The sequence below is a fragment of the Drosophila mauritiana genome, chromosome 2R (assembly GCF_004382145.1).
Source record: "Drosophila mauritiana strain mau12 chromosome 2R, ASM438214v1, whole genome shotgun sequence".
NCBI lineage: Eukaryota > Metazoa > Arthropoda > Insecta > Diptera > Drosophilidae > Drosophila > Drosophila mauritiana.
In genome coordinates, this window is record NC_046668.1 from 10,973,757 (window position 1) to 10,988,095 (window position 14,339).

At 42.0% G+C, this 14,339-nt stretch overlaps 2 protein-coding genes across 4 annotated transcripts in view; one reads left to right on the forward strand and one right to left on the reverse strand.

Moving 5' to 3' along the window:
* LOC117138309 overlaps positions 1–14,339 on the reverse strand; it is a 39,352-nt gene that overhangs the window by 1,123 nt on the left and 23,890 nt on the right. The window lies entirely within an intron of this gene.
* LOC117138306 (neogenin) overlaps positions 1,493–14,339 on the forward strand; it is a 34,935-nt gene continuing 22,088 nt past the window's right edge. For all 3 annotated transcript variants that reach the window (XM_033300309.1, XM_033300310.1, XM_033300311.1), the window contains exon 1: positions 1,493–2,269. In XM_033300309.1, coding sequence (XP_033156200.1) covers positions 2,170–2,269 — 100 coding nt within the window. In that variant the 5' untranslated portion in view covers positions 1,493–2,169. The remainder of the gene's footprint in view (positions 2,270–14,339) is intronic.

Consider the following 14,339-nt stretch of genomic DNA (forward strand, 5'->3'; position numbering starts at 1 on the left):
AACTTCAAGCTGGCAGAACAGATACAGGGATGCGGATGCAGATACAGATACAGATACGGGGATACGTATACTCGACAGACTCGGTAGCTCGGATTAATTAAAACTGAAAATTGCAGTGGCGTCTGGTGGGGAAATGTGTGTGCTGCTTTTAAAAAAACCTGCAATTAGCAGCGAAAAATCTCCGGTTCTGGTAATTTGATAAGTCCTCGAAACTTGACCCACATTTTGCGGGCATACGGATGATACGCTAATGAAGGGAATTTCATTTCACTTATTTTTGCGGCCTGCCATTCCCAAAAAAAAAATGCCTCCCCCTTCTTTTTCACCCCGTCGTTTATTTTTACGACGCTTTCGTTTAAGCGCTGGCATTTAATGTGAAATTTATCATTTCAACGCCACGCCCCCCGCCCCCGCTGAACCGACAATTTGTCGGCCTTGGTCGAATTTTTTATTGCGTTCACATTTCTCCGAGGCGGAAAGCGATATGTTCATTTTTTTCAGCCTTTAAAGTTCCTGGTGGTTGCTGGTCGGCGCTTTTTAAATGAGTGTTCCTTTGCCACATGCATTTTTTTAGAGCCACAACTTTTAACCACAAACTGTCTGCACGTCGGTTGCTCGGGGGTGGCAATCACTGGCTGACTGCAAAAAATGCATTTCAAACAGCAGATTTTCCCATTGGTTTGAGAATAAAGTTTTGTGTCAAAGGATTTTTCAGAAATGACGTTTTTATGAACAAGATTAGTCGGGGAGAAAGTTAAGACACATTCGATTTTGAAAGCCATTAAAATTTTTAATTATTAATGTTCTGCGACTCTCATAAAAAGAAATTTATGTCAAGTAAAACTGATAAATTGTTGAATTCGAGCTTTATATCTTAAAAAAATCAATTAAATATAGGAGAAAATCTTTTGAATAACTTAGCTAAAGGAAAAATCAAATTATTTAATACGTTTTAAAAAATGTTTTTATAGTTATATACTGTGTCGCCTTATCATTTAAAACTCAGCTAATTATTTAATTTATTAACAAAAATTTTTAAAGTGATGACTTCTTCTGATATAAATGCATATAATTATTATCCCACCAGCAAAAATGTCCTCGAAAAAAGAATATTTGTTGCTTTTGACAATAAGTAATTGACTTTGGTCCTAACTTTTGAATTACGCGCCATTTGGTATAAATTGCTTAACTGACCCTAACGCGTTTTTGGTGGTGTGGACTCCAGTATCGATTGCTTTTTAAGTTCGATGATAGTCATCAAAATATATTATGATTCAGTTAGGAAGAAAACTGTGCACTGATTCCTTCGTTACTTATAGAAAACCCTTTGTAAAATGATAATGAATTTATAATATGCAAGAATACATATATGAATGCTGCGAAAGTAATTTAATCGTCATCGATAGTAGTACGACAAACGATAAGTTTCGATAGCGGATGTGTTTTCGCATCACCCGCGCAGCTAGGGATTTTTTCGACAGTTTCGGATTTTTTTTCGGTCGTCGAGGTCGTTGCGCGCATGTATACACTTTAGTGGCGAGAAAACGCGTTTGCCAATAGTAAAATCCATCACAAATTGGTGGAAAATTACAATAAGTGCAGCCAAAATCGAAAATAAATCAAAAAGGCACTCAAATAATACATAAACCCGCTGAAAATGTGATTAAAATAGAACTGCAGCTGCAAGTCCTGATGCCTGCCGAAGGTTAGAGCGAGACGACGCTTCTTACTCGAGTGTGTGTGTGCGCAATTTGTTGATAGTATTTTCTGTTGTTGTTGTAAAAATGCCCCGCTTGCAGGCGTGCAACAACAGCAACAACGAGACCTGAAACAACAACACTAGGCGGTGAATGCCGGCAAAACAAAAACGCGTAAACGATTGATGCGAATAGCGTAAAACAAGAGAATCGAAAGCAATAATCGCCGAAGAATACACAACAAAAGTGGAGTGAGGAAAAGTCGCGTGTGAGTGTTTTCGTCGCGTACCAACGCGCGAGTGTGTGTGTGGGTGCAAAGGATACGAATAGGAGGAGCAATCGGCGATTGGCGAGTATCAAGAGCCAAAATGTTGTAAACAAATCGCAAAAATCCAAATAAACCTGAGCCATTCGAGTTACCTCCGATCGCAAACGACGGTTTCCAGCCAAATCAGCGAAAAGCAAACAGAAAATGGCCATCACAACAAACAGAAGCAGCAGGACTTTGTGGAACTGGCTGCTCAGCAGTTGTCTCATATTCCAGCTGATTGGAAACAGTTTGGCAAGTCAAGGTGAGCATTTCGATCTAAAATGATAAATATTTTGCACAATAGTGGCGCAAGAGGGCTTTATCAAAGTGTTGATAGTTTCTATCTTTCGTTGTGCAGGTTGGCAATCTATAATTTCAAACCAAAGTCCCATGAAATGCAAGCTTAATTGCTTACACAGAAAGATTATAAAATATACACAAATATTTATGAACACGTGATTGAACTGTAATTCTTGGGCTGTGGCTTAATTGCCTTCTGACAGGAGGAAATAATCTAAAAAGTTGTACAAATTCGGTAGATTAGATGAGTTTATAACCACTCAATAAATATTACGATTAAATGGTACAAATGTACATATAAATAAACTTAAGACCCAAAAATGTACGAGGTTTGTCACTCTACTCATCCACCATATTTCATGTCACTATCTGTACTTTACTCTTTATACAATTCCCTATCTATGTTGTGTATTCGGGGCCATAAAGTTCGATATCTGTATTTTAACAAATATGAATGCAAGTACAGTTTTGGCGACTGGATGTCTGGTCGACGGGCCAGAAAGCAGGCATTGGGACCACACAAAAAAAACCGTCATGTGCGAAAGGTGATGTCAACGGCGAACTGATCCGAAAAGCTGTCATATTTCGCAACTCGCGCTCTTTTGGCACTCGTAAAATTGAGGGACTTTCGAAAACCCTGCCCTATTCCAGACACATGTGCCAATCACCTGGGGTAATTCACCGTAATTGCTTCCCATCATATCACCTGCAGATAAGAACTCGAAATGGGATGGTTGCGAAACCGATAGTGCTTCAAAACTCGAACATTACTAATGAGCTTCGCTTGAAACGAGATAAACTAAACACTGCACAACACGAATTGAAAACCAGCGCACTTGTTTGCGATTATTTGAGCCAAAACAAAAACGATTTCCTGTGAAAAAGTATTCCGAAATCGAAGAAATAGAACCCAACAAAATGGTAGCCGTAAGAGTCATTATCATTAGCTCAAACCCAGGGAACAAGTGATCTTAGGGGATCAGGTAAGCGCAGGTAGAACCAGTGCAGGCCAAAATGCAATTAGGTTTAGGGATCAGCCATAGTTTCAGGTCGAGTTTAGGGTGCCAGAAGAAGATTACCCAAGATCGGTGGGCAGCTGCACAATACATCAACTGATTGATTTGGTTTGAAAACTAAGCCTGGGGTGGCTTAGAGGCTTATCATATTTCAATTTTCGGCTCGAGAAATAAACAATCGCGGGAAATGAGGGAGGGATAATGGAAATCCCCGCAAAAAGCGCAAGTAATGCAAACAAATTAAATGTCCTGCGCTGAATTTCGTCTCTGCGCCCCTTCGAAACGAGAAAGAAAAGCCACCCCTAAAAGTGAAAAGTGTCCTGGAAAAATGGGGAGCCGCCTTATCAGCTGCGAAATTTATCAATGCCAGCTCCAAGGCAGCTCCAAAAGGGACCCCAAAAAAAAGTCTGGTCGTAAAAAATTGTCGGGGTATGTCATATGCAAATGGAATGAAAAATCTTTGAACAAATTTTTAGGTCATGGCATGTCATAAGTCGCAGGACTTAATGCCAGATTTAATTAAAAGCATTCCCTCACATAACTTCAAGCTTTATGTGGTGGGTATGTAATTAAAAAAAAAAACAACTTTACTTACATGGGTGTAACTAGCTGAAAAGAATTGTGTGACAACAATGGACTCACGTGGCTTCTCGACCATTTAGTACCCTATAATAATGCATCAATTAAGGTTGATAAATGACTGTGAAATGGGTAGGAAACATCTATAAATTAAGTAACAAATACAATAAATATTATTTCTTTCGCTCCTAAGGCCTAAATATGTAGACTAATGGCTTTCTTACATTTCCCTCATCTGCTATACAAACTAGTTGATTTTATGGAAGGATCCTACCTATACCGTGTACCAAAAACTCACGTGCGAGGTGCTGTTCCCATTTTCGTGCTTATTTGTGGCGCTCTGTGTTTTCACTTTCCTGGTCATATTTCCTCGCTCCTTAGCCTGGGAATTGTGGCAATTGTTTGGTGTTGTCCTGGGCGAGTCGCCTCACCCTGGCGTTCGCTGGCTTTCACCCGTGGCCAGGAGCACATTTAGCCGCATTACGTGATACAATATATGAGTGACATGTTATTCTAATTTCGCACCCCTTTTCATATTCCTGGACACATTTTTTCCGCTCGTTCCGAGGGTGCGCTTGTCAAAATAAACATTTCCATATGGTGGTTATAGCCCCGGGGCTCTGTGTCGCAATGGGATAAAAGAAGAAAGAATGGCGCATTCGGTCGGGGAGAGAGTGTTTAGAGGTCTCGAATGAGGTCACTTCTTCTCCCTTGAATGCAGACTAATTACGAGCCGATGCAAAGTCCCTGCTCAATGGTGTTTAAAACGCGGACGTCACTCTGAAGTGTTGACAAAGCGCCGGAAATTGTTCGTCTTTCGAAGGTTGTGGGTTCTTAAGGTGTGTACTCTATATATACATATATGCATGACTAAGAGCAGCTTGAAGGACTCGGAAATATCTCACTTCTGTGGCACTTATTGATGGTCGATGCGAGATGTCTTCTTCGGTTTCTTTCTCAAGGGATTTGCATTGTGCCAGGCTTTTCATCTGCCAACAATGACAACTTCTGTTCCGGCACATAAACTTTTGCCAATGCAGTGTGGTTTAACAAAAGTTGCTCTTGTCATTTAATTAAAAATGTTGTGTTCTATTTGTTTCCTTACAAGCGGAGGCAAAAAAAAAAAAACAGCTTGTAGATGTTGCATATACTTGGGGAAACTCATGTTGCGGGAATTTTTATGGAAAACAGCAGGAGGAACCGTATTCGACACCAAATAAACTGAAAAACAAAGCTATCCAAAAGTCAGCAGAATTTTGACACCGGGAAAAAAAGTTTAAGATACAAGCAATTTCCACACTAACCAAATCAAATGTTACCGAATGAGAAAGAAAAAGTACCTCATTGCTATTAAAAAGGAAATAAGTTAATAATGTCGCTGATAAAAACGAACTGCACTTTTTTTTATCTGTGTAACTTCTGCTGCGTTGGCAGAATGCAATTTCGTTTGCAGCTTCGAATCCGGACCTACCCGCCCTCCGCCGATTCGACATGACAACATGAATAATTCACTTGAACCCGCCACAAACACCAAAACACGAACAACAACAACAAGCCGAGACTGATTCTGCAACCCGAAATGTTCGAAAAGTTCAATGCACGCAACCACAAAATCCAGATTTTGACCAACCTAAAGTAAGGAAGGGAGATTCGTTGGAGAATCTGCAAGACAGAGAAGAGATCTGGCTGCAGTTACAGGAAATCATTCTGACCATAAAAGCATCTGGGCAACAATGTATCTCGCTTTACATTTAGCACACTGTACTTTTCGCGGGGGCGTTACCTCAAGGATTAGGGCCTATTTGCATAGGACTGCGTGGGTGATCCGTAGGTGGGGCCAATGCATTACAGCGAAGGACACGGCTAGAGATTCCAGCGAAGAAATGCCATTCAGCCCACTTGAGGAAAAAGCGATCTTTCCGTACTTAACTTGTTCGGCTGAGTGGCTTAAAGTGCCGTTAAAACAAGCCAAGCCTGGCCTGAACGGCAAATCTCACACCTCTGGTTGGTTGGCTGGTTGGACAGACGGAGCTCCTCCATTTGCCCATTTAGCATTCCCGACTCCATACACACCAGCGGGGCTATAAAATATCAGAAATTATCTGCCTCCACGCCTCGAATCGCACTTAATCACCTCGAGCAGATGCCAAAGGAGTGAAACGGTCGAAACGGAAGTCGGCAACAGTTTTTTTAAATGCAGTCATTTAGCCGAAGTGCCAAAGTGCTGGCCATGGGGTACCATGGGATACCATGGGTACTCTCTAGCTCTCTAGGCTCCCGAGATTTGTGATATGGGCTGGCCGCCACGCCCTGGCCAAAAGAACTCAATTCTACCGGATGATTTTCTTCACTTGAGGTGGGGAGCTTGGAACTGGCTTCTGTAATTATTTTGTGGCCAGTGGAGCGAGCGATAAGACAGGCTGGCAAAGTAAACAAAGTTTTTGCATTGTTTTTCCACCAGCCCCCCTTTTGCATCTTCGCTTCTTTGGGCTCGCATTTCTTTTTTCTTCTTTTTTTTTGTGCATTTTCTGGTTTCAGGTTTCGCGTGCCCATGGGCTACATTAATTGAAAAAGTCGCTCGCTTTGGTTGGCAAGCAAATGAAGTTGGTCTTGGCTTTGGAACTTACTTGACTGTCGACCACGAGCCCCCTCCACCACCGTCTTCACCCCGTGCTTAACCCCCTACTGCCCACTCGCGCTGCTCCTCGTGCTTAACCCCCTTCGGACTTATCGGTCAACAAAATGCAGTCGCCGGTCGGCGATAAACTGTGGCCATGGCTGCCTCAAAGTAGATCGATCGCTTGATTGGCGACGGAAAAGCGCCTGCCCCATCTGCGGCTCACCCCCTCCCCCATCCCCTTTGTCTGGCCGCTTTTCACTTGGAAAAATAAGTTTACTGATTGGGTCTCGCATGAAAGTTATTTTCAAAGAGCTCAAGACCTCGTTGGTTGACTCCAAGTCATCGGAACTTAGTAGTAGTTCTTTTGAAACTTACCATAGGAAAAGCTAACAACAATTAAAGAGCTAACCTTTTCTTAGCTTTTTTATTATATTTAAAGCAACCATACGATGTTGTCCGATCATTTCTGATGCGATTTTCGCTGTGCAATTATCTGGAGAGCTAATCTATTGACTGCAATTGCCGCAGAAAAATAGAACATGAAAAACGAGCAGTTACAATGGCGACGACATTGTCTGGGCAAGATCAGGGAAGCAGCGAAGCAGGGAAGTGGACGGGCCCAGCCAAAAGTAATTTGTTACAACAGCCACAAGACCAAGTCACCAGCTTCGTTTTGTTCCGATCCAATGGTATCCAATCGGATTCGAATCAATTCGATCCGATCCGTTCGGTTCGGTTTCGTTCGCTTGCGATCCAAGCGCCAAGACGACCAGCCAGCGCTCGACTCCAGCTGAATGAGCAGCCGTTGCTATTATTTTATTATTATCTACAAAATGCACGTACTTTATACCACTTACGAGTACGAGTCTGCAGCCACAGTAGTCGACGTCGTTGTCGAAGTCGTGTGGTTGCAGTTTCAGTTTTGGTGGAGGAGAGTGGTACAGTAGGTGGGATTACCCGATCCGGAGATTCCTAAAATATTGGGGATAAACTAGGTGTGTCGTTTGCCAGAAGTCGTACCAGCAACTGTTTATTTCATGAGTTCACTATTTCGCACTTTATTCGTCACTCAAGTAAAATTCTTGGAAACTTTGAGTACTTTTTTATTTTTATTAGCAAGTTATTTGTTCTTGCCATTTATTTGTACATATTTGAATATTTTGTGAGCAATTTCAGAGGTAACAACATGAAATCATTTGAGTGCGATTCGTCACTACGTAGATTTCCTTACTGGTTGGATTAAGTATATAGAGCACTTTTGAATTGCAAACGTTTGAAAAGAATGAATTTATATGCATGCACTAAAAAATATAGTTGCCAGCTTAAGTTTTTGCCCCACTGTGGTGGGCATTAAGCCACAATCCGCTTTTGCCGCTGCTCTTGCCAGCTGTGTGTGATCTTATCTGAAGCCTTGTCCGCGTTCGCGCAACTTAAGTAGGTACTAAGTGCTGCATATATCATAGATGGCCATGCCCATGCCCAGGCCCAATCCCTACCTCTCGCATCCCGTCCTCCCTCCTGCATTCCCATCCAGATGTTGAACCCCAAGACCGGACTTTTTTGTTCTTTGAACCGAATGGCAAACGCTGGTTTAGATGTAGTGTGCTGTGCGGCTTATGACGTGCCATGTCCATGTGTGGACTCGGCTGATTAATGGCAATTATCCGCCGCACATTTTCCGTTTCCACATTCTGCGGCATGGATTGGATTGAGCTGTCAATGGATGCGGATACGCGAGGCGCGGGATGGCGGCGCACATCTGCCCATTAAATCCTGTGAAATGCACCCAAGCGGCGATGGTTTCAGCTCTGTGGCCATTAGGTAAGCGACTTTATGTAGGAACACTTGACGACCGAGTGGAGCCTAATACCCAAAAACAGCAAATGCAGCAGATACACAGTTGTTATCCGTGGCTTTTAAGATTTAGCTTCAGAAGTGGCAAACACTTGACTCGCGAAAGTTGTGGCAGGAAGACATGTTTTCCAACACCGTTTCTCTGCGGTTTTCTAAATTTAGGTCTAGTTTTCTGAGTGCGAAAATATCCTTGAGCTGGGATGAAGCCATTGTCTGTGCTTGGCTTTTGTTCTCGGGGCCTGAGACAATGGCAGATGCAAATATGCAAATCTTGTAATGAGGTGGTAAAATACAAGTTCTCTCGCTCTGTCTCGCTCGTGCGATTCAGTCCCTTTCTACACATATAACAGTTGCGTCCAAATCAATATTACTAATGATAATAAAATGAAATAAATGTATCTTAGTTTTAATATAGTATATAAATGCATAGAAAATGTAAGATGAGCTTTTTTATTATATTTGCAAAATATATTTTACTCAAAATGATTTATTTTATTCTATTTAATGCCTAAAGTCCCCATAATTTTATCTTTAATTAAACTTACCACCAAAGTGTCGCAAGTTGTCACTTTCAAGAAGTTACATGTCTTGATGCTATTATTCTGACCGCAATTGTGTTATATATGGCTGCTGGCAATGACACAAATTGCTTTTGTCTGCTCACAATTTGCATTTGCCAGAGTTCCGTAGTTTGGCTGAGGATGATGGCACCTACACCTACTCCTAATTGAATGTCGAGCATAAAATTATGTCAGCTGACGAGATGAGGAGGGGAAGTAGGAGAAGGAGGAGGAGGAAGAGGCCCCTTCAGTATTCTCCACAACGATGATGGAGATAATGACGATAATGTTGACTATAGTCATAGTGAAGTATGTGGGCGTTCGGATCACTTTACAACTAGAAAATTAGAAAACTGACAGCACCGAGCATTTATCTAATTAAGTTGTCTGTGCGCAGAGCCACTTCGGAGTGGTTCCATAAAGTTCTTGGAACTTAACCCACACACTCACCGCTGCATAGTGTTTGGCCTCTAAGCCGATTTTACTTTCGCCGAACAAATGAGCTTTTGTGTTGCCTGCGACACTCCACTGATGTTTCACACTCCATGGCGTTGTGGGCTGTTGGCGCCAGGTAAGGTTAAAAAAATAAAGAGGCAAAACTTTTTCGCCAAACTGACAAGCGTGAAATTGGCGGGAGAAATGGAGAGAAAGGGCGGCCAAAGCGGCTGGTTAGGACCCGCACTTGAACTTTTGTGCCGAGTGTTTGACATGACAACAGCCAAGTAGATAAATGCAAGAAGAAGCTGGAGAAGCTCCCATTCCCGCAGAGCAAAGAGGTTGAGAAACGTGGTATCGTCGGGTAGGGAAGTGAAGCGATGGAATAGGAACTTGGAAGCTCGCGGGACAAATGGGCAAGCCAAGTGACGGAAGTCACGTAGACAGGAATAGAGAGGGAAGTACAAACGTACATATGTACATATGTACGTACGGGCTGAGCTGGATGGAAAGCATGTGGAGCTGCCAAAACGTGATTGATGAGACGAGATCCGAAAGAGAATAGCCAGAAACCAGACGAAGGAATTGGAAAAAGTGTTCCGCAGGGCTTTCATAGTAACGATTTCTTAATACCTCGTACCTCAAAAAGTGAAGAAACACCTTCAACAGGCTACTTATAAGCCTTGTCCAACTTAAATATTAATAAATTGAGTAGTAACTATATTTTCATTTAATGGGTAGAATAATATTCTACACCCTTTCCACTATATGGTATTCTCTAGGCAGAACAACCACATCAAATGCGTTTAATTATGCTTTGCGGAGGGAAAGGGAATTGAACGTCAATCAGCAGAGCTCTGTTTATTTTTCATGCAAACACCGTCGTTGTCACTAGAGACATATGCAAATTGATGCGGATTCGACGACTATTGCCCATTTAGTTTTTCGGTAGCCAACTGACTATCATCAGCTGCCAAATGCATGGAAATGTATGTATGTATATGTACATGCAATTATTGATGTCAATCAAATCATTTATTTAGAGATCGGGATCGGTCACGCTCCGGTGAACGTGGAATGAATATCAATTTTAAGGCGAGCCGCGGAGAGGAGCACCATCATCATCGTGGTTTGTTGACACGCACAAATATTTTTGTCCAAATCTTTACCCCCAACCCGAATCTGTGGCATTAGTCGTGGGTAAATATTGTCTTACAAATATTTTCCTTGACACCCAGTCGCATGTGAGTGCGTGTGTGTGTGTGCCCATCTCCCCACGTTCAGGTAACTAACTTGGGGTTCTGACTTCTCTGATTCGCCCGTAAATATTTACGGCATTATCATATCTAAATATGTTTGTAACTGATTCCTAAACAAACTTATTTGAGATATTCGACTGGCAATTTACTGAGCCCTTTCGAAAGGCGAGCCTCTGCCGAAACCCAATGAACCGCAACATAAATCACCATTAAGCAAGAAATAAACAAAACTGCAATCGAATGGCCCCAAAAAGAAAAAATAAACGAAAACCGACTTAATTGCACTTGGCCCAGCTGATACCACGGAGGTTTCCCCCTGTTTGTCCAAAGGGGGGTTCAATAAACCTCGAGCCGTATGTTTGCCTTATTGATTGCCTTATCACCAACTTGCAACTTGGAATCGGATCGGATCGGCTTGGCTTGGCTTGCCTTCGAATCGAAATTGAAATCGACTGGGACGACGCGACGTTGCGCTAGATTTCCCATTTCCATTTATCAGCGCGTACATATATGTAGGAAAATGGCGTGGGGAAAACCGCAGACGTCGGCGATCTATAGATAACTTTTCGGGGGTCAATTCCGATTCGAACTTGGAGTCGTGGCTGCGACCTGCGTGCTGTCATAAATAAATATGTGTACGTACATGGTGCGTTTGTGTTGAGCATGAAAAATTTATTGTTCAGTGCTTTTCTTGTTTTTATTTCGGTTTTCGGTTATTATTACTTTTTTTTTCAACCAGCCCAGACCAACCAGACAATCGTATCAGCGTTTACCAATTGGATATGCAATGCATCCCAGAAACGCTTTCTAAATATGAAAGTTACCAGTTGTTGGGGCCAAATTGCTTTCGTGGCCAGCAAACTCCAGCAGCTTTGGGTTATAAGTTCAACTGTTCTCCGCCGCCTAACTTATAAACGAGATAACGATTTCCCCCCCAGCTTTGGACCAATCAATATTAATTAAGTCTTGGGGTTTGTTTACAGCATAAATCGTACCGTATGCGGTTGCAAAATGGAAGTACGAAAATTTTGACCAGTGATGATGGGCAGCATCACTGTGAATGAACATACCTACATATATGGAACTTAATGAAGATCAATTAACTGAGTTATTAGATGAATAAATTACCCTACATTGCATCATCTTAAAAGTTGAAAAGTGTTTCGTAATAGTGCTCGAAATCTGTCGAAATTGTAGAGATAATATAATGTAGTTTTAAGTCTTATCTCTATCAAATTTGATTTGAACTTAGATGAATAAATACTCTTATGAATTATTCATATGATATATGATTCTATGGTCACTTCCTGTCACCATCTCTATTTCTAGCTATGAATTGAAAATAAAGTTTAAACTGCTCTTGCGAAATGTATAAGCACTCGTATCTTACGGATTAATGCCCAGGGTTGTCGGTGAAGGGCGTAAGGGTTTCAGTGAGATACAAAGGCTGCCACTTGTCCAAACACATTCATTGATTTACCCAGCAGCACTCGACCTGTTCCCAGTGTCCAGTTACCAGTTTCCCTCGGCCATTCGCAACATATTTGCATATGAGTTGCCAAAAACATTCATTGGACAGGATGGTTGAATGGAGGAGTGAAGGAGTGCAGGAGTGGTGGCGACCAGGCAGCAGACCCAGAGGGGTTTTCCTATCTAATGCGGTCAGTGCAGCTCCATGCCATCGTGGGCAGGGCGCCAGATACTGTTGTCCAGTTTTGCAAGAGCAACTACAACAGCAATAGCAAATGCGTGTGTGGGCGCCAATTGCTGCCAGGCCATAAAGCCCAATCCGGGCGAATGGCTCTGGAGAATTAAATGCGAAATTGTAAAATGTATCTCTGGCCGGAGTGCAATGAGCTGCCACTTGAACTTAACCCGATGAAGAACCGCAGCTGAATCTCGGAGTGGGAAATCGGAGAAGGATTGGCGGTTGGGTTGCGCACAGACACATAATTCATATGTTCGAGGCATTTATCGATTTTTCCTACCCCCCACCCCATCTCCAGTTCTCAGTTCCACCCACCATCCGCCTCCTTCCTCACCACCACGGCACGTTCTCAGCTGTTGGTAGTTGGTAGTGTGTTGGCCCAGTCCGCCAGAGAGCATCCCTCTTAACGCACAATATTTTTTCGATTTTGCAACAGACGCTTGCCACACAGGGCATTCCCGCCATCCGTCCATCCATCCATCCGTCCGTCCATCCTCCCGCACCCTGGTTCTGTGGCACTCTTCTGGCACCCAGCTCATCCCCTGCCCCGCATCCAGATCCCCAACCCTCGGCACAAGCTGTGAGCATCGTCATCGTCATCTAACGCGACTCTCAACAGCTTCACTTTATTATATATATCCCATAGTGTATTTCGTGCACAAGAAACATATTTCTGACGTTTTCAAAACGGAAATAAACCAAATCAACTAATTTAAAATAATATATTACGCTGATAAAAGTCTTATTGGTTTGAAATCAACACTTTCCTTATAGGAATCGGAAATCATATGGTACTAATATAATACCGAATACGGCAGATTACTTAAATGTTGGCTTCCTAAAAAATAGTTTTCAATCTTACAAGACTAAAGATATTTTTCTCTTTTTGATTGCTTAAATAATACTTATTTTTTCAAAAAAAATGGAAAATAAATGGGTGTGTTAACTTTACAACATGAACTCAATGAATAGCTGTGCTTGCAAACATAATTTGATGGTTTATTAGGTGTAATGTATCATTTCTATCGCATAGAAATACCATAAAACCATATGTTCAGCGCTATTTATGGATATTTTCTCTGAGTGCATTCGTTGTCGCTGGATCTGTTGTTTGTTTGACTCTCTGCGGTTGCCCAACGCAGAAATGTTGTTTTGACGGGACCAAACGCCGAGACATCGGGAGAAGTGGCAGAGGGTCTGGGGTTTTCCATGGGGCTGAAGTTGAGCTAAAATAAAATGCCATAAAATTCAGAAACGGGAAACCGGGGACAGAAGTCAAATGGCAAGTGCTTTCGGTTTTTCCAGCTCCTGTTCCTGCCGCTTTTCCTGCTCATCTTTTTGTGATGCTGATGATTCATAATGGGCGCACTATGCGTATTGGTGAAATGTGCTGTACATATTTATTTAAATGCAGCAGAAGGGCCACACAACATTTAGGCAGTTAAATGTGATTTAAACGCTGTCATTTGAACTAACAATCGCACTTATCTGAAATGTTTTATACACCTTTATGGCCTCGATTTGTACTTAACCAGTCCGTAGGTTTGGTTTTTCCCCTTTCTTTTGTTTTAAGGGCGACCCTGGTCGTAAATAATAATGCATGTCAAAGTCAGATGATTTACGCTGCTTTGATGGCATTTTTCATTTTCCATAATTTGTTGCCAACTGGAGCGCACAAATATCTGGCTCTGTCTTATCAAAAACTCCCCTTTCTTTTTTGTGTGTGGGTGTTTGGGCCAAACAAAAAATAAAGGGGGGCGTACAGGAATTATTTATTAAACTTTTATGCCCTTAAAATGAAGTTAGCCAAAGTGTGTGTCTGCTCGGAGGTGTGAACGCACTCGTTTTGAATTATGGGCTGCTTAAAAGTTTTGCTTTTTATTTGAAAAACTACAGAACTCATTATTCATTAATTGGATTTCTCTTTTCTCCATTCTCGTTTGCAGGTGAGTGCACAAAGCAACGAAAATTTGATAATGAGAAAATTATGATGATAAATGG